The sequence below is a fragment of the Puma concolor genome, chromosome E4 (genome assembly GCF_028749965.1).
Source record: "Puma concolor isolate L17-30 chromosome E4, mPumCon1.1.hap2, whole genome shotgun sequence".
NCBI classification, from domain to species: domain Eukaryota; kingdom Metazoa; phylum Chordata; class Mammalia; order Carnivora; family Felidae; genus Puma; species Puma concolor.
In genome coordinates this window covers 4592629-4614949 of record NC_141683.1, presented here as the reverse complement: position 1 = coordinate 4614949, position 22321 = coordinate 4592629, and the positions used below count along the sequence as shown (strand labels likewise).

General features: G+C 57.4%; 1 protein-coding gene and 1 long non-coding RNA gene across 2 annotated transcripts in view; one reads left to right on the top strand and one right to left on the bottom strand.

Annotated features, from left to right (window-relative positions):
- Positions 1 to 22321, top strand: part of CFAP45 (cilia and flagella associated protein 45) — a 28301-nt gene extending 5980 nt beyond the window's left edge. The window contains exons 3-13 of the mRNA XM_086694580.1: positions 416 to 491; positions 2904 to 3040; positions 5476 to 5620; positions 5909 to 6079; positions 7426 to 7604; positions 9865 to 9994; positions 14162 to 14308; positions 16503 to 16616; positions 17452 to 17645; positions 21580 to 21804; positions 22118 to 22321. Coding sequence (XP_086550706.1) covers positions 416 to 491; positions 2904 to 3040; positions 5476 to 5620; positions 5909 to 6079; positions 7426 to 7604; positions 9865 to 9994; positions 14162 to 14308; positions 16503 to 16616; positions 17452 to 17645; positions 21580 to 21804; positions 22118 to 22196 — 1597 coding nt within the window. The 3' untranslated portion in view covers positions 22197 to 22321. The remainder of the gene's footprint in view (positions 1 to 415; positions 492 to 2903; positions 3041 to 5475; positions 5621 to 5908; positions 6080 to 7425; positions 7605 to 9864; positions 9995 to 14161; positions 14309 to 16502; positions 16617 to 17451; positions 17646 to 21579; positions 21805 to 22117) is intronic.
- LOC147572260 (uncharacterized) lies at positions 18086 to 19739 on the bottom strand. Its single transcript, XR_015246351.1, has 2 exons — positions 19544 to 19739; positions 18086 to 18773 (listed from the first exon to the last, which is right to left on the bottom strand). It is a non-coding gene; the product is annotated as an uncharacterized LOC147572260 (long non-coding RNA).

Genomic DNA, 22321 nt, shown 5'->3' with positions numbered 1-22321 from the left:
CTGGGCGGTGGAGAGGACGCTGCGTTTCTGGGGAGGCAGCCCAAGTGGCCTCACGCGAGAGTGTCCTTGTGGGAAACTGGGACCGGGACGACAATGACGTCCTCCTCCTTCCATCCCCATGTTCCTCCTCCCTGCTTCGGTGCCACACGGGGACCTGGCCTCCTTCAGGCCTTCTCACCCGGCTCCTACCCAGAGGATCCCCCGCTTCTGTGGGGTGTCTCCTACGTCTCAGGGTGTCCCGGCTGCTTTCCCTCAGTGGTTTTCCACCTGCTTCTCCCCACTACGGGCTGCCGGAGGGTCTACCTTGCCCAGGGTGCAGACGGCGCTGGGTGCTGACGGGCCCAACTTTCTGCCTCTCCCTGCAGCCGCTGAGCGCCGCTGGCATCCTGAGTTCCTCTTCCACCACTTCCAACAGGTCGAGGAATAAAACTCGCTATCGGACCAAAGCCGTGAGCTCCGAGGTGGACGAGAGCCTCTTCGGAGGTGTCAAGGTAACCCTCGCCCAGCCCCTTCCAGGTGGCCCCCCGAGGAAGACCCCAGGGAACAGCGGCACGTGGCTTCCCCCGCCCCTGCCAGCCTCACGTCCGCCCGGCGTGTAAAATCTGGTGTAACGTCGAGGGGGTTCTGTTGCCGAGAGCAGATGGCCGCCCAGTCAGTGCCCCAGGATGGAGACGTCTGAGGGTCAAGGTCGAGTTTGCAGATGGGGAGGGAGTAAGGTGTTTCCCCTCCATCCAAGAACAGCGTCAGCGAGAAACCCAGCCCCCACCCCCACCCCGGGGGCTCAGCCAGCAGGGTTACTGAGCTTTGGGAAACCCCCGAGCAGGTCTTCGTGTGCTGATGTCGCCCACACGAAGCGAAGGAGAGAAGGTGCCGAGAGGGAGAGCTAGCTAGAGGGGCCTCGAGATATTCTTGGTACTGGGGACGTGCAGCAGGAAAGAAGGAAGAAGGGAGGCCAGGGGAGAGAGACGGAGAGACCGAGAAAAGACCAGCTGTGAACACCTGGGCGGCAGGCAGGTGGGGGGAGCGGTGGGGTGGGGAGGGTCCGCGCTTGCTATTCTCACCGTGAACCGCAAAGGGCTTTCCAGAGGGTTCAAGGCGGCCATCTCTCTCCATTAGGAGACCCCCACCTGCAGCAGTTTCCCACGGACAAGGGAAAATCAGAGGAGCTCACTGTCACTTGCAGGCAGCTCTTGTTTGGGGCCCTCGGGGGGTTTCCTAGTTGCAGCGAAGATAGGTTTGGAAAGGGCCGCCTTCTCCAGGAGTCGTCCAGCTGGCTAGCGGGAGGGGCAGTGGGAAAAATGCCCGTTCCTGGCCCATTTCTTTGGCCTCTTCCGAGGGGGGGGTGGGGGGCGGTGGTCAGAAGTCTCTGAGCCGGCAGTAGGGGGCAGACGCGGCCCGCGGCGCGCCTGAGTTGCGCCCTCTTGGCGGCAGATGGGCAGCAGGGGGCAGCAGCACTCCGGGGACGTCCCTGCAAAGTGAGCTCAGGACCCGGAGGACCTCCACTGAGGCCATCCCCCTGCCTCCACTTGGGATCACAGTTACTGCATTTGGGACAAGTGAAATTCTCTCCTGTGCTCAAAATTTTCCTGAAATAAGTGCTTTTATTTTATTTTACTTTATTTTATTTTACTAAAAAATTGTTTTTAATGCTTATTTGTTATTGAGAGACAGACAGACACAGAGTGTGAGCAGGGGAGGGGCAGAGAGAGGGGGAGACACAGAATCCGAAGCAGGCTCCAGGCTCCGAGCTGTCAGCACAGAGCCCCACGCGGGGCTTGAACCCACAAACCGTGAGATCATGACCTGAGCTAAAGTCAGACGCTTAACCGACTGAGTCACCCACCCAGGTGCCCCTATTTTATTTTGTTTTATTTTGTTTTATTTTATTTTATTTTATTTTATTTTGTTTTGTTTTGTTTTGTTTTGTTTTGTTTTGTTTTATTTTATTTTGTTTTGTTTTATTTTATTTTATTTTTTATTTTATTTTATTTTGTTTTATTTTATTTTGTTTTATTTTATTTTATTTTTATTTTATTTTGTTTTGTTTTATTTTATTTTATTTATTTTATTTTATTTATTTATTTTCATTTTATTTTAATTTAATTTAATTTAATTTTTATTTTAATTTAATTTAATTTAATTTAATTTAATTTTTTTATTTTCAAGAGTCAGACACTTAACTGACAGAGGCACCCAGGTGCCCCAGTGGTTTCGTGTTCTTATTATCAGACTCGTTCACGGTTGGAACATTTTGGAAAAAAAAATCATACATTTAATATGTATTCTTGCTAATTCTGACTCCCTGACTTTCTCACCACGTTAGTTGTAAGAGCAGGTCTCTACCAGGCCCTTTAGCCGTTTCTAACTCCCTCCATATGATTTTTTTTGGGGGGGGGAGTCCAAGTAAATTAATCATAAGGAAAGATTAAACACTCCCAAATATCATAGACTGGATGAGTCTGTATCAAAGTGTGTTATCTCGAACTCACCGTGCGTCCGAGAGGGACCATTCTCTCTTCGTAAATATTTCATGGAGGGAGAGGACCCCGGAGACCCCAGATTTTCATTCCTGATGGTTTGGGGTTGGGAATGGACACATACTAGGCACTCCCCTCCCCATCCACCCAGGAGTGTCTGCACGAGACACGGAGGGTTGGGGGGGCTTGTTCTCAGAGAAGCTGGTCAGTACAGAACACATGCAGCCAGGTTCAAGTGCAGAACACCACACTGTTTTCTCAGTGCTCCAGCAACTCTCGGCGGTCCCCACAGGACCGGGTGCCGGCCAGCCTTCTCTGCCACCGGCTGGGGTGGAAGAAAGAGGGGAAGGCTACCCTTGAAGAAGTTAGGATTGACTGGCAGGTGTGGGCTGACCAGCTTCTAAGCCGTCCTTCCTGACCCCGTAGCCTCTGACCCAGGACAACAGTCCTACCGTGCTGCTCCGAGATAAGCACGCCATTCGGAAGACTCTCGCTGCCCTGAGCTTGGACCACAAGCCGGAGACCATCCAGGTCGTCACCCGGGACATGGTCCGGAAACTCATGTGAGTGCCCAGGGCGCGGTGCCCGGCCTTCCTGTCCCAGCTTGCCCTTCTGCCGAAGACCCGTGCGGGGAGAGGGGGCTCCCTGGGTTCATGAAGTTGGTCCGGCCCCCCTTTCTTTCCTACTCGTCTCCCCTGTTTGCCTCCTAGCTCTCCTTCCTCGGCATTTCGGCCTCTCCTTTTCTCTTCTTTTTGTATCTCTTCTTGCCTTTACCCTTGACCCCCAGCATCTTCCTTTTCCCTTTCCTCTGGCTGCTGACGGACCTATTGGCAGAGGGGCCGTGCTCGGTGGGTCCCGGCCGAGCCCCCCTACTGCTCTGGCTGCACCAAGAATCTGAAGTAAGGGGGAACTGCCCAGATGCTGCTCAGGCCCCTGGCTTCTTCCCGGGCTCTGAGGCCAGAAGAGGAAATTCCCAAGGGGAATTCCCAAGTTCCTCTGGGATCGGCCCTGCACGCCCGCCCGGCTTCCTGCCTGGAGCCGCCTCCTTGGCAGGCGCCCTGGGGTTAGGCCTCCCCTTCGGCAGTGTGAACCGAGCTTTCGCTCAGGGGCCCGGCTGCACCCTCGGGACCGTTCTCCCAACTCTGGCCGCACCTCGGAGAACTGGAGCTCCCGGCTGCGCCGCCGGCGTCGGGAGCTGGGGAAGCCCGGCTGCGACACGGCTCTGCGAGCACGGTCGGCTCAGCCCCTGGCGTCAGATGGCCCTTTATGGTCAGCAGAGCTGCAGCTGCTGGTGGGGCCCAAGGCAGCGTTCCTCCCTGGAGGGGTCTAGTCCTGCCGGCCGGGATGCCCTCTCAGATGCGACCGTTTCTGGTCCTTCAGGTCCCAGGCCACGTCCCAGATCCATCACTCATTCGGGCCTCCTCCCGGACCCTCCCCAACACACACGGGCACGCGCGCACGCACACACACACACACACACACACACACCCGCACACACACGCACGTGCACCTGCCACATGCACACACGTGCACACACATGCACATACATACACACAATGCTTGCACACATATACACCATTCGGGCCTCCTCCTGGGCCCTCCCCAACACACACGTGCACAAACACACCCACACCTGCAACACACACGCACCTGCCACATGCACACATGTGCACACACGTGCACACAGGCCTGCACGCACACACAATGCGTGCACACGTATACACACGCACACACTTGTGTACACATGGTCACATATACCTACACAATGCACACGTGCGTGTGCACACACCCACACACATATGCTCACACATGCACACACACGCACATATTCACACACGTGAACACTCACATATACTCACACCCATACTCTCACATATGCATGCACACACGTGCACGCACAGTACACACACTTGAGCACGCTCACATACATGCACACTTGCACACATACACTCACACTTGCTCACACATGTGTACACGTATAGTCACGTGCTCACACATACACATACACGCAGGCAGATTCACACACTTGCATACGCAGACACGCACATACACACGCACGCGCACACACACACGTGCACACACATACACACGCACGCACACACTTATACTCACACGCGTGCTCACACACTCACACACATACACACGCACGCGTGTGCACACAAGTTTTATGGGATGAGGTTCACTTCCTGCCTCAGGCCGGCTGCGTCTCGCTGCCGTGTCCCTGTTAAATGGCCTCACCCACAAGCAGCTTTAGTCCTGGCCCCTGCTGCTCCCGCCTGCATCCTCTATGTATGTCATTTGTTTGTAATCATTATAATTAACTATTGGTTTGTTGAATGTGCTGGGCGGCTAGGAGGAGAGGGCCACAGACATGCCTCCAACTGTTGTTGATCAGAGATTTTAATTAATATTTAGGGTTCAAAGCTTCTCTCTGGGCCGGATGGACAGGGATGCCTAGGTTTCTCGCAGCATCCGTTTCGACCTTGTCCAGCGTCCCCTCGCCCTTTTTAAGTCGTCCTCGAGGAATAAGCTATTTTTGGAGTTCAGGTCGCCGGCGTCGTTTTGAGCTCTGCCTCTGGGCCCAGCTCTGTGCTGCGGCCTGGGCCGCCAGGCGTGCGGTCAGCAGAGTCTGAGTCCTGGAGGAGCGTGTGGCCCAGCACACAGGCTGCACCCGTGGGGCCACGGCACAGGCAGCGGGAGCCGCACGCGTGGGCTCCCAGGAGGTCAGCTCCCAGCCCGGTGTGGGGATGCGCGTCTGTGCACACGGCGCAGGGGCTCGTGGCTGCACACACAGGGCAACGTACGCACCAGACCTCTTAGCAAAAGTCCTTAAAACGTCTCTGTTTGGCCCGTCCCTTGCCTGGGACCCCTTCTCCCCAGGGGGCCCATGGGGGGGGCGGCACTGGGGGACGCTGGCAGTGGTGAGGGAGGAGGGGAGGGCGGAGCGGTGCTGAGAGCTTCCCCCTCCTCCCCACTGACTGCTCATCCCCTGCGTCAGTGTTCCCGCCAAGGATCCCTCGGGGGAGTCCCTCATCATGAGCCCTGAGGACTTTGAGCGCATCAGGTGGGCGTCCCACGTCCTGAGCAGAGAAGAGCTGGAGGCCAGGGAGCAGGCCTTCCAGAAGGAGAAGGAGGCCATCATGGTAGCTGCCCTCCCCGAGCCCCGATCTCTGCCGATGGGAGCGGGGAGCTCTGGTCAGGGGGCCTTGGCAGGAGGCGCCCACGTGTGCTTCCTGGAGACCCTAGAGCGCACGCCAGGTGTGGACGCTGCTGGGGGCGGGGGCGGGGCGAGCAGGAAGCCAGGCGGAGAAACTTCTGGGTTCCGAGGGCATGACAGGGTGAAGCCATCCCGGGGGTCACACTGGGTCACCCGTGGTAGCGGGGCCAGCGCCCAGGGCAATCCCCCCACTGATCCAGACCGCGTCCCGTAGGACTCAGTGGCCACACGTAAGAAGATCATGAAGCACAAGGAGATGGTGTGGAGAACCAACAGGAAGCTCAGCGACCTGGAGGAGGCAGCCAAGGAGAGGGCCCAGGACCTGCTGCAGAGAGCCAGCCAGCTGCAGGCCGAGCAGGAGGAGGAGCTCAGGGGCATGAGCAAGGTGGGGGCCTCGCTCCTCCCGCACCCCCCAGGACGCACTGCCACCCCCCTCCCTCCTCTTACCGGACAGGCTCCGCCCCAGCTGGACGTGGGGAAAACAGGGGTGACCGGTGAGGGGCTGATGGAGGGGGCGTGTTGCTGCAGTCGGAGGGAGGACCGGCCTTGCCACAGGCTAGCTGTGTGACCCCCAGCAAGTCACATACCCACCCTGGGACTCACTTCCTTCATCTGTTTGTGTTTTTGTTTTTTTTTTTTTTTTAATGTTTATTTTTGAGAGAGAGACAGAGCATGAGCGGGGGAGGGGCAGAGAGAGGAGTAGACACAGAATCGGAAGCGGGCTCCAGGCTCCGAGCCGTCTGCACAGAGCCCGACGCGGGGCTCGAACCCACGAACCGTGAGATGGTGACCCGAGCTGAGGTTGGACGCTCAACGACCCCCAGGAGCCCCTTGCTGCCTTCATTTGCAGAGCGAGAGTGGTGAAACCGCTTAGCAGGGTGATTGGCGGGGGTGAACGGGCTAACCCACAGCAGAGGCTTTCCCAAGTGTGGTGGGCACATGAAGGTGAGGACGCGACTTCCGCGTCTGTCCTGCTGGCTCCGTTCTGGCCGCGCGCCCTGCCCCCCCCCCCCCCCCCCCAGCGGGCTTCTTCTCAAGACACCAAAGCGCCTCCTTTAGCCCAGAGCGTGAAGACCCGAGGCTCGTTTGGACTTTTGTTTCTCAGTTGCACGTGGGTCCCAAGCAAATGCACACCGCCAACCCCCAACCCTCTCATCTACACCTTCTCCTCACACCTCCTTTTATTTTCCAGAACTTTCTCTCGCTCATTCTCACGGATGGCCGTCCCCTGATGTGTCACGTGGGGCTCTTCCCCCTTAAAACTCTAGCGGCTTGGTCTCTGCAAGAGAGTCTTAGGTTCCCTGAGAAGTAGGACAGAGGGTCTGAATATGGGGGTTCATGGGTCCCCCAGGGGGAACCTCGAACCTCTGAAGTTTCATGGAAATGTAACGTGCGTGTGTGTGAGTGAATCTTAAGGAGGACAGGGTCCGTAGCTTTCCTTATGTTCTCGAAGCGCGATGACCCCCCGGACACGAAGGCCCGATACCCTGCAAGGCGCTACCGTGGCCTCTCCTCGCACAGACCAGGGGCCTGGCACATGTCGGCGTGGAGCTCCGCCGAGGCGAGGGCGAGCACAGGATGCTCTCGCTCTCCCGGGCTTGCGCGAGGCTGTGCGCGTGTCCAGCATACCCAGCGGGACCCGTTTCTCGCCCCCACCTTCCACACCCCCTGGCGCATCCCGCCCGATCCGCGTGCCTTGACCCAGGGCCACTGTCGTCTCCCCGCCTCCAGATCATCCTCAATGCCAAGTGCCATGCCATCCGGGATGCCCAAATCCTGGAGAAGCAGCTGATTCAAAGAGAGCTGGACGCGGAGGAGAGGCGTTTGGATCACATGATGGAGGTGGAACGGCAGAAGGCCATTCAAAGGCAGGAGGAGCTGGACAGGAAGAGGAGGGAGGAGAGAATCCGGTAAAGCGGTGGTTTTGGGGCCTCCCTCCCTGGCGCTTCCATGGCTCTTTGGGTGTGGGTAGCCTTGCCAAGGGAGAAGAGAAATGGTCACGATCACCATCTGTGAGCATCTCAGGGCCTGAGGAAGGGATTCCGAGAACCGCAGAGCTTCTCAAGGCTGATTCCCAAGATGGTTGCTTCACAACCTGGCCCCCCTTCAGCCTCGTTTCCCACCTTTTCCTGCCGTCCCCTCTGCGCATCCCCCCCCACCCCCTTCCCCCAGCACCCCTGGGCTTGTCACAGTTCACGCTTCTGTCCTTCCTCCTGCTGTGAAGCCTCTTCTTTTCCCCCTTTGCCCCTGGAAAACGCCTTCTCTTCTTTCCGTGTGTGACACTTTTGCCGTCACCTCCCCCGGAAACCCCTCTCCCTTCACCAGGCAGGCTCGCTGGCTCCCTTCTGGTGCCCGGCCACACCGTGGTGTGGTCTCCCACACACTGTGTTATGCTTCTCGCACCGCGGCTCCCCGGCCCGCGCCAGACTGCGTGCTCCCTGAGGACGGCGTCCCCGTCTTAACTCACTTCCGTAGCTCCCGGGCCTCGCAGAGAGTGTGGCCGGTGGTTAACACCTGTTAGAATGAATAAATTCAGTCCCCTTCCCTTTGCAGGAAAGGACAAGCCCCAGAGGAGGTAAATCATAGAATCATGGTGTCCCAGATCTAGATAGAACACCCACCATGGAAGGCAAGAAATATTTCCATAAACAGTCCTTGAACCACACTGACTGGCTGGTGTCTCTCTCCGTCTGATTCAGTCTTCTGGAACCATCCTTCCCTGTTCTTCTCGTAGGTCCCTGGCAGATTACAGTAGGCTCCCTATAAACATTTATTTATTAGCTCAGTAGTTCTTAATCTCCTGCACAAACGGCTCTAATTAAGGAAAAAATCTCTGCCTGCCTCATTAGGCCGCTCTAATGATCTGAGCTGGTCCTTATATTGAGCCCCAGCCCTGCCTCCTTGAGACTCTTTTACTCATTCCTCCCGTTTATTTCATCTGGAGTCAGGAAGCCATTCAAGGGCTCCACCTGGATGGGAGTCTCGTAGTCCTTCCTCCCCATGCTCACCCCGACCTGTGTCCTCCCTCATTGTCCCTGCCTTTACTCATCCGTCATGGGGTCTGGACGCCTCTGGGTTTACTGTCACCCCAACGACACACAGGGAGTCACCGGCCACGCTGATTGCAGACTCTGGGTTCTCTGCTTTTTACTGTGGAGCTGAGCCAGGGCATTGCTGAGCCGAGAGGCTTGCTCACACCCAGCCCTGTCCATCGGCGGTGAGGGCCGGGGCATAAGACAGACGGACGGCTAGCGAAGTGGGCGGGGGAGGTGGCTGGGGGACAAGACAGGACGCAGCAAGAGGCAGCACAGGAAGGAGACCGTGGGCTTTCTAACTGAAGCGAGCATGGGGGGGGGGCGGTGCCCCACGATTGCTCTGGCGGGCTTGGGGGGGGCGACGATAGGATTTCAGAAGCCCTTGACACACTGAAAGGGAGAAGGTGCGTTGCGATGTGGGGTGCACTCGTGGGCAAACAAACGAAGAAGGGGAATCTCAGGAAAGGCAGCTTGGGGCGCCTGGGGGGGCTCGGTCAGTTAAGCATCTGACTTCGGCTCAGATCGCGATCTCAAGGTTCGGGGGTTCGAGCCCGGCGTCGGGCTCTGTGCTGACAGCCGGGAGCCCAGAGCCTGCTTCGGATTCTGTGTCTCCCTCTCTCTCTGCCCCTCCCCTGCCCCGCGCTCTGTCTCTGTGTCTGTCTCTCTCAAAAATAAATCAATGTTGGGGCGCCTGGGTGGCGCAGTCGGTTAGGCGTCCGACTTCAGCCAGGTCATGATCTCGCGGTCGTCCGTGAGTTCGAGCCCCACGTCAGGCTCTGGGTTGATGGCTCGGAGCCTGGAGCCTGTTTCCGATTCTGTGTCTCCCTCTCTCTCTGCCCCTCCCCCGTTCATGCTCTGTCTCTCTCTGTCCCAAAAATAAATAAACGTTGAAAAAAAAAATTAAAAAAAAAATCAATGTTAAAAAATTATTTTAGAAGAAAGGGGGCTTGGAAGGTAGGGAACGGGCCCCCTCAGGACAGTCTGGTCTCAGAAAGCACGGCGATGTTTTACGGGGCGCTCGTCGAGTTGTCCCTGTGACTGCCACCTCCCATCGTGGGGGCTGTGTGGGTGGAGGCTGGAGCGGAGAAGCGCGGGCCCCGGGTTTCTGAGCCCCTGCGCTGCCGTTCGCTCCTAGGGGCAGACGACACATCGTGCAGCAGATGGAAAAGAACCGGGAGGAGCGGTCGCTGTTGGCGGAGCAGCGGGAGCAGGAGAAGGAGCAGGTGCTGGCGTCCATGCAGCAGCTCCAAGAGGAAGATCTGCGGGTAACGCGCCCGACCGAGCGCCGCTCCCAGCGGCTCCGGCGCCAAGGCGCTCGAGATCCGGGGGACTGGGGCGTGCACTGCTTTTCTGTGAGGCACCTGCGCATTTCACATCGCCGCCCTTAGCTCGTCGCGGCCGCACTGAACACGCGTTTGGCCGTGGCGCCGCGCTGGGGGGCGGGGGTGGGCAGGGATTTGGACTCGTGGCCTCCCGCCCCCCTCCCCGGGTCGTGGGGTCCGACACCAACGCGTCTGCGTGAGTGGACGCAGAAAGGAAATACATAGCTGTCTGCCTCGCACACGCAAGCCCCTAGGGATGTTTTCTAGCCCTCTTGCCATTATCCGGGGACACGATGCGCCGGGCAGGTGGACCGCGGGGTCCACGGCCCAGGCTCCCCGCGGTTCCCTCATTCAAAGCGCAGGGCACCCCAGTGTGATTAATTGTGTGCCAAGAGCCAAGCCTTCCCCCTGCCGCCCCCACCAACCCCCCCCCCCCCCCCCCCCCCCCCCCCCCCCCCCCACCCAAACCCGTTCGTCTAAATAAAACCCGTGGGCACATCCATCGCAGAAGAAACGATGACATACCCGCCCCGAACTACCCGCCGGAACTACGGAGACTTAAATCCTCTCCTGTTTGCCGGTGTGGTCTGCTGGGATTAGGCAGAGGCCCTTGGCTGGCGAGCATTTGGCACATTTATTTGTTCTCCCCCTCCCCACTCCGTTTTTTTGGCCTGTGAACATTTAAAAAAAAAATCAAAAAAATTTTTTTAATGTTTATTTATTTCTGAGACAGAGACAGAGCATGAGAGGGGGAGGGGCAGAGAGAGAGGGAGACACAGAATCCGAAGCGGGCTCCAGGCTCCGAGCTGTCAGCCCAGAGCCCGACGCGGGGCTTGAGCTCGCAAACCGTGAGATCATGACCTGAGCCGAAGGCGGTCGCTCAAACGACTGAGCCACCCAGGCGCCCCTTGCCTGTGAACATTTTTATACACACAGGCAAACTGGAAGAATTGTGTCACACCCATCAGCGCTGGGCCGAGACTTCGAGACTTTCCGCTTGCCAGTCTGCCTTGCTCGCTTGTCTCTTTTCGGAGCACATACGCGTTCTGTCACTGTTACGCTATTCGGCGGTGAGCTGCAGGTGTCTTGGCTCTTTGCTACTAAATGCTGCAGCCCTTGTCTCGGAAGCACAGAGACGTTCTCTGTCCAGTGGACGCTACAACACTCACAGCCCCTTGTCGAAAAGCGGAATCCAATGATTCTCTGATATCGTTTAATACCGAATCCACATTCAGTCCCCCAGTGGCTCCCTGAAGGTGCCTTGAGTTGTCTTCTGTCGCTCCAACCAGGATCCAATCAAGGTCCCCACCTTGCGTTCACTTGGGCCTCCTTTGTCAGCTTTCACCTGGAAGAACTCTGGTTCCTTCCTGCCTTCATTGCTATGGCACCGGTATTTTGGAGCGCCCAAGCTAGCTAGACTTGAGGAGCGTCCCCCTTTCCGGCCTGTCGGGTGATGTCCTCAGGGTGTCATTTAACTTGTGGAGTGTGCATTCTTTCCTTTTTCTCCTCATTCCCCACGTTAAGATGGCTGGTTGTCGTCCCCCCCCACCCCCACCCTGTGATGTGATGGCGGTGAGGGATGGGGGTCCCCGAGGGGTCTTGGGGGGCAGCCTCACAGTTATGGAGGCTTCTCAGAGTGCCTCACAGTGTGAGGGCCTGTGTGGGGGGTGAGGGGAGGAGCCCTGGGAGAGTCAGGAAGACTGGGGCGGGGTGGGGGGGGCAGGCAGCCTTGTGAGCTGCTTGAGAAGGGGGCCCAGCTGGGCTGAGAAGCCAGAGAGGCCTGGCCGAGCTCCTGGCTCAGGGGAGCAAGGGAAAGAGCCCGGAAGAGGAGACAGGGCTTCAGCATGCAGGGAAGGGGTGCGAAAGGAAGGCCGGGAGATCTGGCTAGATTGTCGGAGGGGGGAATTGGTGGACTCCCTGAGAAAGTTCCAGGCATCCGTGAGTCAACACCGTTGCCTGATGTGTCTCGTCGTACTGGTACTGTCCTTCGAAGAGGCATTTTCCGAGCTTCCAGGAAGTGTTCTTAGGCGACTTGAAGATAGGAATGTGTTGGGGCGCCTGGGTGGCTCTGTCGGTTGAGCATCCTGCTTCGGCTCAGGTCATGATCTCCTGATTCGTGAGTTCGAGCCCTGCGTCGGGCTCTGTGCTGACAGCTCAGAGCCTGGAGCCTGATTCGGATTCTGTGTCTCCCTCTCTGCTCATCCCCTGCTCGTGCTCTGTCTCTGTCTCTCTCTCACTCTCAAAAATAAATAAACAAACATTAAAAAAAAATTTAAGATAGGAACGTGTGTCTCCCAGCTCAGACCTGCCTTATGATCTCTGGGTGGTGCAGGGCAGTGCTCCCCACCTTGCTAGCAAGAGGGAGAAGAGCAGGGCGGCGGGGGGGGGGGGGGGTTCCTGGGGTTGCTTTGCAATGGCTTCAGAGATCAGAGACAGTGAAAGTCCTTCAGTTTCTTGGAAGTCTAGTGAGCCAACAAAAACAGCAAACTGAAAAGTAAATAAATAGGCAAAGACGTGAGTCAATGCATGGTTGTATGCATCGTGGATGGGAAGTTGGTGGGTTTTCTAGTTGAGCGGGTCAAGGGATTCAATAGTGCATGGGTACCAGTGGCAGCCCCAGCTCTGGTGGGAAGCAGATAGAAAGGAAAGGAAGGAAGGGAGAAGGGGGAAAGGGGTGGAGAGTCGCTGGGCCAAGTGGGGAAAAGTGGGGTGAGTGAACAGGTAGGCACGGCGAGAGTGAGGGAGCGCTGACGGCCATGACTCATGCATCACAGGCCTGGGGGGGAGGTGGGGGGGGGCAGTCAGTGCTGTGTTGATCTGGTGCACGAGGCTTCCCGGGAGCCCCGAACTCGGCTGTGAGTCAAGCTTGGGGAGAGCCCGCAGAGTTGCCTCAGATGAGTCAGGTCAGAAGCGCGGCTGGGGAGGAGCTGGAAGTCTTGGGTGGGGCCTGGCCTTTGACAGATGGAAGGAACTGGAAACAGCACACGGTGGGAGTTGATGGGTAGAAGAATTGGGCACAAAGAGATGGAGATTCCTGGGAGAGTATAGGTGGGCCAGATTCCAACATTCCATCTTGTGCACAAGACTCCGCACGGGGCCCTGAGAATGTGCTCCGTCAGATCATCGGGGGCTTTGCAAGTTCAGGCTCCTTCCTTAGAAGGGATCTTGTCCCTCAGGGTCAGGTGCCTTGACTGCCATCATTCACTCATCGTGTTTCTCTGTGTCTACCTTTTTTTGTTTTTTCTTTTGCTCACACGCCATTCACTTTGGTTCTCCTTTATCCCTGTTCTAGTTTATTGAGTATTTGCTGTTTTCCTCTCACTGGGCCGCATGTTGCCAGGAAGACAGGAAACGCGACGTGGTTGCCGTCCCCTGACTGGGACAGAGTAAACCCACAAGAATGAATGGGGACCCACAAGGCAGTGCCTGAGCTGTGGCACCGTCTTGAGTGCAGAGGGGATTCAGAGGTGCAGAGAGAACCGACAGAGAATCTTCCAGGGAAGACTGGAACTTTAATTTAGAAAGACCAGGTTCCAAAATTCTGGAACTGGCGTTTGTTAGCTGGATGGCCCCGGACAAGTCACTTAAATTCAGGGCCTCAGTGTCTTCATCCGCAGGAGAGACATAACAAGCTTTACCCTTCAGGGTCTTGGGGTGCATTTAGGTTTCAGAGCTAGGCTGCATAAAGTGCCCAACGGGTAGAACATACTCAATGAGGGCAACGCTTTATTATTTCGGTCATCGCCATTGAGTCGAGACCAAAAGCTAGGGCTTGCCTAAGAGAAGGAAATTGAAGGCAGGGGAAAAGCCCGGGAACAGCGGGTAGGACTTCGCAGGACACGTGGGAGCCGCCGGGTAGAGTTTTAAGAGCCTCTGCTTCCCTGAGAGTGTATACAAATCAAGAGTGTCAGGACCACCACCAAGCCAAGAGGGTACAGACGGCAAGGAGGGGCTGCGAGGGGTCACCGGCGACGCTGGAGGGCCCCTTGACCAGGGGCCAGCGGCGGTGGCTAGACCGCAGACGGTGCGCGTCCCCCTGCCTCTCTCTGCCCCCACGTGCCAGTGTCTCCTGGTCTTGCCCCCTTCCACTTGGAGGCTTCCTTCCTTCAGGACATGGAACGAAGGCACCAGGAAAAACTGAAGATGCAAGCCGAGATTAAGCGCATTAACGACGAAAACCAGAGACAGAAAGCAGAGCTGCTCGCCCAGGAGAAGCTGGCGGACCAGATGGTGATGGAGTTCACCAAGAAGAAGATGGTAGGTTTCTTTCTTTCTTCCTCTGAGCGCAAGCAGGGAAGGGGTGGGGGTGGGGTGGGCAGAGCATCCGAAGCAGGCTCCATGCTGTCAGCACTGGGCCCGACGTGGGGCTCGAACTCATGAACCGCGAGATCACGACCTGAGCCGAAGCTGGACGCTCCACGGACTGAGCCACCCAGGCACCCCTGAAGACGGTAGGTTTCCGAGGCCTGGGGCTTGTGGCACGAGCGAAACATCTACGACACGGACAGGCAGGCCTGAGATCTAAGGGGACTCGCCGCAGGCAGCCATGCCTCCCTTTCAAAACGGATGTCCTTCATTCAAGGACCTGGCTCCTTTTCCTCTTCACGTTGGCCGGTTCACTTATTCATTAACAGAGAGCAGGCTCGAGGGACACCCAATTTAGGGTGTTATATCCTTGTTAACACCTTTGATTAGAAGTTGGATGAGGGTCAGGTACAGGCAGGGAACAAAATGAAAACTATCGGGGAAAGTGAAGTTTTTGTGGATTCCTGGTGGCCTCTGCGTAATTATGTCCCCGGTAATCATGGGTCACCCGCCCCATAACTTTCTTGTGAAAATTCCTAGATTGGGCATCCTGTCCTGGGTGTTAGAAAATAGAGCCTTCTCCCGCAGTGGCTGTGGAAGCCGCAACCACAGGTGTGGCGCAGAGCAGGGGATCCAGGAGAGGCGGCTCACGCCACGTGGGCTCACTCAGGAGCCGGGCTGAGAACCAGAGGGACCAGGGTCAGTGAGGAGTGGAGAGTGGAAAACAGAGTGAACGTGGCTTAGACGGAGCGAACGTGGAGTTAGGTACAACGAGAAGGGAGGGCTGAAGGTGGCAGGAAAGGCATTCAGTGCTGCATGTGCGTGCCCCCTCCTGCTAGCTCCGAGGCTCCGTGGTGACAGAGAACGTGCCCTGCTTCCCTCTAGTAGGGATGACAGGCAGGGGGGGCATCGCGGGCGTGTTCTGAAAACGGCGGATCGGATATACCTGTATGCTCCAAATGCAAGCCACAGAAAATGAAGCTCAACAAAGCCTTTTAATGTATTTATTGTTTGGCTTTGGCTTGCTTAGCAGATGCCAGGAGATGCAGGCAATAGCGGGAACAGAGGTTGGGGGCAGAGATGGTTGGGGGCGGGGATGGTTGGGGCATCACAGTGATCACAGAGCTGCCGTACGTCGGGAGCTCAGTCTGTGCATGGGCTCTGTGCGCAGTGCTTTACAGCTGTTGTCTCACTGAACCATTACAGCACCTTGTAAGCCCTGTCACTGACCGACGCAAAATACCCCGAATGCTTCGCTGTGTGTCCCACAGCAGACTGGGTCGAACGTACCTGGAATGCCGTGGACTTTGTGCGGAGCTCAGCCACCGGTTCCCCGAATGGGTGGATGTAGTGGTAATAAGCCGGTCACGTGTGGGAGCTGGTGGACAGTTTGCAGAGCCCGTGGCCGTCATGACAAGAGATGAGGTGGTGAGGAGACGGGGAGCTGAGAGCGGTTGTTGGGGACCCCTTGGACCTTGAGCGGAGGCTGGAGGCCTGGACTGGTGGGGAAGTCACCGGAGATTTCCGAGCAGGAGAAGACTAGGGCTGGTCTTCACATGTGGAAGGGACACGGGGGGGGGGGGGGGGGGGGGGCGGAGCTGGGATAGGCTGGCGACCGGCATAGCGGTCGGGCGCTTGGGCACGCCCACAGCCCATGTCACAAGACTCACCTCACAGGGGCCTCTGCTCTTGCAGCCGGGGCTGCCCCTCTAGGGCTAAAGGCAGAGACTGGTTGTGGAAGTCTCCAGAGTTCCCTGCCCTGCCATCTGGGGCGAGGTGAAACCGAGGCCAGCTTGACACACAGCCCCCCGTGCACAACTCACAAGCGGGCAACTCACTGGGCTTCACAGAAGTCTGGGCAGGTAGAATGATGGCTACGGAACATTCTTTATGGGAGGATCACGTTTCCGCCCGACCCAAGCCATTAGTCTTATGACTACCCAAGAATGCTAGTTGGGAAGCCGGGTTTGGGAAGATTGTAGGGATATGTCTGCTCTTCCCGAGAAGTGGCAAAGGGTGCCGACTCTGATGGTTCGCTCCTTGGGTATCTGCTGGCCCCCGCAGGACTGCCCGAAGCGTGGCTGGCCGTGTCTCTGCAAGGCTGCAGCAGTGGGGGCTGCTCTACGAGAACTTTTCTTCCTGGCAGGCTCGAGAGGCAGAGTTTGAGGCTGAGCAGGAGAGAATCCGGAGGGAGAAAGAGAAGGAGATCACCCGGCTGAGGGCCATGCAGGAGAAGGCGCAGGATCACCAGGCACAGCAGGTACCCGCTCAGTCTCGGCTCCCCCGTGCCTCCCTCACTCCCTTAAGTACCCCCTTTGACAGCCTGCGAAACCACCCTGGAGGGCAGAGGTGCGGAAGAGGGGATGCAGGTTACGTAGACTTGAACAGTCTGATGAGGGTGGGGAGGAGCAGAGAGAGAGAGAGGGAGACACAGAATCTGAAGCAGGAGCCCGATGCGGGGCTTGAACCCGCGAACCACAAGAGCATGACTGGAGCCCAAGTCAGACGCTTAACCGACAGAGCCACCCAGGCGCCCCGATCATTAGCAGCTTTTATTTTTTTTATTTTTTATTTAAAAAAAAATTTTTTTTTCAACGTTTATTTATTTTTGGGACAGAGAGAGACAGAGCATGAACGGGGGAGGGGCAGAGAGAGAGGGAGACACAGAATCGGAAACAGGCTCCGAGCCATCAGCCCAGAGCCCGACGCGGGGCTCGAACTCACGGACCGCGAGATCGTGACCTGGCTGAAGTCGGACGCTTAACCGACTGCGCCACCCAGGCGCCCCTTTTAGCAGCTTTTAAAACGAGAGGCAATCGCAGGACCGCCTGGAGGTGTTCGAGGTCTGGGGAGGAAAGCATTGGGATGGGTGGCGGCGAGGGAGGGCAAGGCGACCCCTCGGGGTATCTGCGGACCAGAAAGTTCTATGAGATTCCGTGTGCTCTTCCCTGCAATGACCTCGTCGCCAGAGAAATCCACGCCACGCCTCAAAGCAGGCCGTGTCGGAGTCTGCAGCCGGTGTCTTCCTGAGGTGCCCGCTGGGTCTCGGGGTCGGTTTGCACCCTCTCTGGTCTCCCCACCCTCTCCTTTCCCAGGATGCCTTGCGGGCCAAGCGCAACCAGGAGGTTGCGGACAGGGAGTGGCGCAGGAAGGAAAAGGAAAACGCGCAGAAGAAGATGGAGACAGAGGCCAAACTGCGCCAGAGCCGGCTGGAACAGGTGGCTTTCAAGGAGCACGCTCTGGCTGTTCAGGTGCAACGGGACCGGGACGATTTCGAGAGGATTCTTCGGTAGGTGGGGCTGGGCACCCCGGCTTCCTTTCCTTGGCCTGCGGCAGGGATGGCCCGCACTGGGGGGAGGACCCTGCTGGCAGGTGCACAGACAGAGGTGCTCTCCTCTTGCCCGGGACGGTGGAGGCATTCTGAATGGATGGGTAGTTGAAATGTTTCAAAGACAAGAATGGGGAGCCGAGAGGTTTTTGTTTTTGGTTTTTTTTGAACTTTTTTTTTTTTTTTAATTTTTTTTTTCAACGTTTATTTATTTTGGGGACAGAGAGAGACAGAGCATGAACGGGGGAGGGGCAGAGAGAGAGGGAGACACAGAATCGGAAACAGGCTCCAGGCTCCGAGCCATCAGCCCAGAGCCTGACGCGGGGCTCGAACTCACGGACCGCGAGATCGTGACCTGGCTGAAGTCGGACGCTTAACCGACTGCGCCACCCAGGCGCCCCTGAACTTTTAATGTTTATTTATTTTTGAGAGAGAGAGACAGAGCTTGAGAGGGGGAGGGGCAGAGAGAGAGGGAGACCCAGAATCCGAAGCAGGCTCCGAGCTGTCAGCATAGAGCCCGACGCGGGGCTCGAACTCACGAGCCGTGAGATCATGACCTGAGCCAAAGTTGGACACTCCACCGACTGAGCCACCCAGGAGCCCCAGGAGCCAAGAATTTTCCGATTAGGGATTTGGAAACCAGCACCCGGAGGAGTCTAAAGAATTGGGTATTATTTGGATTGTTTGTCCCGGAGGATTAAAGGCATAAGTAAAAGTTACATCTGGTCCCTCTGCCCTCCCCTGCCTCGACGTACCCCCGCTGGTTAGGGGTGAGGATAAAGCAGGCAGTGGGGGAGAATACGAGGAACAGAGAGAGCTTCGGACACCAAGCTTGTGAGTCACTGGAGAAGAGCTCCGGGGGGCGGGGGGTGTCTTTGCCATTCATTTGATAAACAGTATCCAACACGTAAACTCAAGGCTCCGCCGTGGGACATATTGGAGGTGAACAAAACACTGTCGTTGGCCATCGCTGTGGGAAGGATGTGAGCAACTCCTACTTGGATTGACCTCCCCTGGATCCATCTGTCTTTCCTGCCAGCTCGTCATCCTTTTATTTTCGTTGTCTTTTGTCTCCGCGATAATTCCCTCCTGTAAGTGGAAGTGAGGTGTTCACAACTGTCGCTCTCCCTGCCCGTCGTTCACCCCCAGAGCCGCCAGCCGTCACGGCTGCTCTGGCGTCAGTCGGGGTCACCTGCCGCCACCAGACCCCACCCCCTGGGCTAAGTGTTCTGGGCTCACCAGGAGTGACTCCTTTCTTGCTCTGGTTCGGACTCTGTGATAGCAGCAGCTTTCAAAGAAACAAACCGAATTGCGATGGGGGTGTGGATACGAGATTACAGAAATCGTGCTCCGGTGAGTAGAGACTGAGAGGTGCGGCCCGGCCTTCTCGTCTACCTGGTCTATGTGCCAGAGGTCCTCCTTGGTATTGACCCCATTAGTTGCATGCCGGACCCCAGGGCCCCCCGCCAGAGGCAGAGCAGATCTGTAGGAATCTCCGTCCTTGCCAGGGCCAGGGTCCTGGTCTTTTATTGGACCCTGGGCCCCCCGCGCCTGCTCCCCCAGCCGCGGTGGCCTTTGCCTGCCCTCAAGGGTCATGCCGCGGTCTCTGGAAGCCTGCCGAGGAAGGCAGCTTCCTTAATGGCCCCAAAGATTCTGCCCCTGGGCTCCAAACTACCTTTCAGATGCCCGCCCTCACTGCCACATGCCTTTAGCAGGCACTAATAAATATTAATGGAAAGAAATTAAGGTCCTCCTTCTGCCCCTGACCCATTTGTCCCTTCTTTGCTTTGTTTGCCTGAAGCATATGCACCAGCCAGTTATTAAAGCGAGACCAGCCCCTCGGAGATGTTCGGTCTCACCTGCTGTTCTGGGTTAGCATCTAGACCTGGTGTCTCCAGGGCCACGTGACCACCAGGCCAGGTGTCTTCAAGTGCTAGGAATGTCCCTGCCCGTAGCCAGCAATGCAACTTTTCCTACTTCAAAGCATGACCTTGTGGATGGCCTCTACGTGGGCTTCCTGCTTCCGGACAGAGGGATGCCTTTGACTCTCAGCTCACCGACTAGGCAGGGAGAGCTGACCTCCCCTCCCCCGTGGTGCTGAGAATTGCCTTGGAGCTTTCACCAAGTACTGTGTCCCGGGCTCCACCTCCACAGATTCTGATGTAACTGGTCGGGGGTGAGGCCCAGGCTCCAAGGTCACTGCCCTAACCCCGTGAAGTGACCAGGCTCTTCCCCACTCAGATTTCTCACTGCCTGCCAGCCCAGGGGATCTCCAGTGACACAAGCAGCTTCCCATTTCCACCCTGTCTCGCAGGATGTAAAACAACAGAAAACCCTTATCCATCTAGGAAAATAAGGGCGAGGCAAAGAGGCAAGGCTTCCTGCTGTCACAGATGTGTCTGAGCAGTGGAGGTTTGGAGTCTAAACACAGAGGGGTGAGGAAGCCAGCGCGTGTCTCCTGACAGCCTGGGAGGCTCCGTGGCAGGTGCAGGGTTTGGGAGGTGCCCGCCGGTGTAAGGGACGTGCCCAGAGTTGAGACGATGCTGCGTGTTGTGGGTCTGGGGAGATGAGTAAGTGACTTGTGCTTTTGGAAGCTTTGTCGGGGACACGAGTACCCTCAGGGCAGGGGGGCAGGTAAGGAATCCCTGCCTGAGATGATTTTACATGTTGTTTTGGTTTTTGATTCTGTCAAGAGGCATCTGGGTGGCTCTGTTGGTTAAGTGTCTGACTTCGGCTCAGGTCATGATCTCGAGGTTCGTGGGTTCGAGTCCCACGTCGGGCTCTGTGCTGACGGCTCAGAGCCTGGAGTCTGCTTTGGATTCTGTGTCTCCCTCTCTCTCTCTCTCTCTGCCCTTCCCCTGCTCATGCTCTGTCTGTCTGTCTCTCTCTCAAAAAATAAACATGAAAAAAACAATTTAATAAAAATAAAAAAGAACTAAGATGATAGCCCAGGGTGGCCTAGCACCGCGCTCCCCCTGGGATGTGAACACAGTACCTTTGAGTTTTCCGGAGCCTGTCTGGCCCACACGGGCTGCTTGGCTGCTTGGCCAGGGAAATCAGGGCCCGTAAAAGTCCCCTCGTGAGGAGGCCCCTGTGGGGAATTTGGCGAGCTCCCGCCTTCTTCCCGCAAACACAAGAGCCTGCACGGCAAGTGTCAGTCCTTGTCACTTCTAAGCATCCCCGTTGCAGTTTTGTTAATGTCATTGTTATTGTTTGTGGGAAGGAAGGGAGGGAGGAAGGGAGGGAGAGGGAGAGAGACTATCTTAGAACAAGCCAGAGACGAGTTCTGCATTGTACGACAGAAAGAGCTGGAACAGTAGCTTCCAGTGGGCGAAACCCTGAGCACGGGCCAGCTCCTGGTGAAATATAAGAATGCAGGATCTCTCGTTCAAAAAGTATTAAGAATTTCAAAACAGTGGGCGCCTGGGTGGCTCAGTCGGCTAAGCGTCCGATTTCGGCTCAGGTCTCATGGTTTGTGGGTTCAGGCCCCGCGTCGGGCTCTGTGCCGACAGCTCAGAGCCCGGAGTCTGCTTCGGATTCTGTGTCTCCCTCTCTCTGCTTCTCCCCTGCTCACACTTTGTCTGTCTCCCTCTCTCTCGAAAATAAATACACATTAAAAAAATAAAAAATAAAAATTTCGGAACAGTGATGGAGGAGAACCAGAGCGCACACGGGGCCCTTCGGAGCCCGCCCGCGGTGCCGGGCCTGGCTGAGGAGGGGGCGGCATGCCTGGGGGCAGCTCTGGTCTCTGAGCCCCGGAAAAGGGCCGCAGTGTGCGGGGCTGCGGTCTCTGAAGCATGTCCACCGGAGGAGCCCTTCCGGAAGGCTCCCGGGGTGCCTCTCCTCGCTGGGCCGGCCCAGACGGGCCGTTCGGCAGCCGGTGTCCCTCCTCCAGGGCTCAGAGAGAGCAGATCGAGAAGGAGCGGCTGGAGGCGGAGAAAAAGGCGGCGGGGCGCCAGCGGCACGCGGACGAGCTCCGGCGCCAAGTGCGCGAGAACCAGCAGAAGCAGGTGCAGGACCGCATCGCCACCTTTGAGGAGGGCCGGCGTCTCCAGGAGGAGGCCCAGAAGCGGCGCGAGCGCATCGATGACCTCAAGAAGAAGAAGATTCAGGAGCTGAGGTGCGCCCGGATCCCTGCGCCCCGCCCCGTGCCCCCCTCTCCCAAGGACGGGGTGTGCGGGAGTGGGGGCGACTCCCGGCTCCGGAGTGGGGGGGGGGGGGGGCTGCCGCAGAAGGTTCCGGGCCCCGGGGCCTCCTGGATCCGTGGCAGGGGCCGGAGCCCTGACGGGAACGTGTCTGGGGGACGGATTGTAGGAGCCGGGATGGGGGGCGCGGGCCCCCAGGTCCCGGAACCCCCACCGGGGCCTGCTTCCTGCTGCTCCTGTCTGGTCCCACGGCCCACGCACGCCTGTCCCGCCCCCTGCCCCCTGCAGAGCCACGGGCCTCCCTGAGAAGTACTGTGTGGAAGCCGAGCGCAAAGCCAACATCCTGCCAGCCGCCTCTGTGAATTGAGGGGGGCCTCCGTGTCCCCGGGGACGCCTGCAATGGGACAGGCTCTGCCCAGTCTCTGGGCGTCCATGACTGCCGCTAGCCTAGACATTTTAGAGGTACAGATTAAATTTATCCCACTTCTTTAA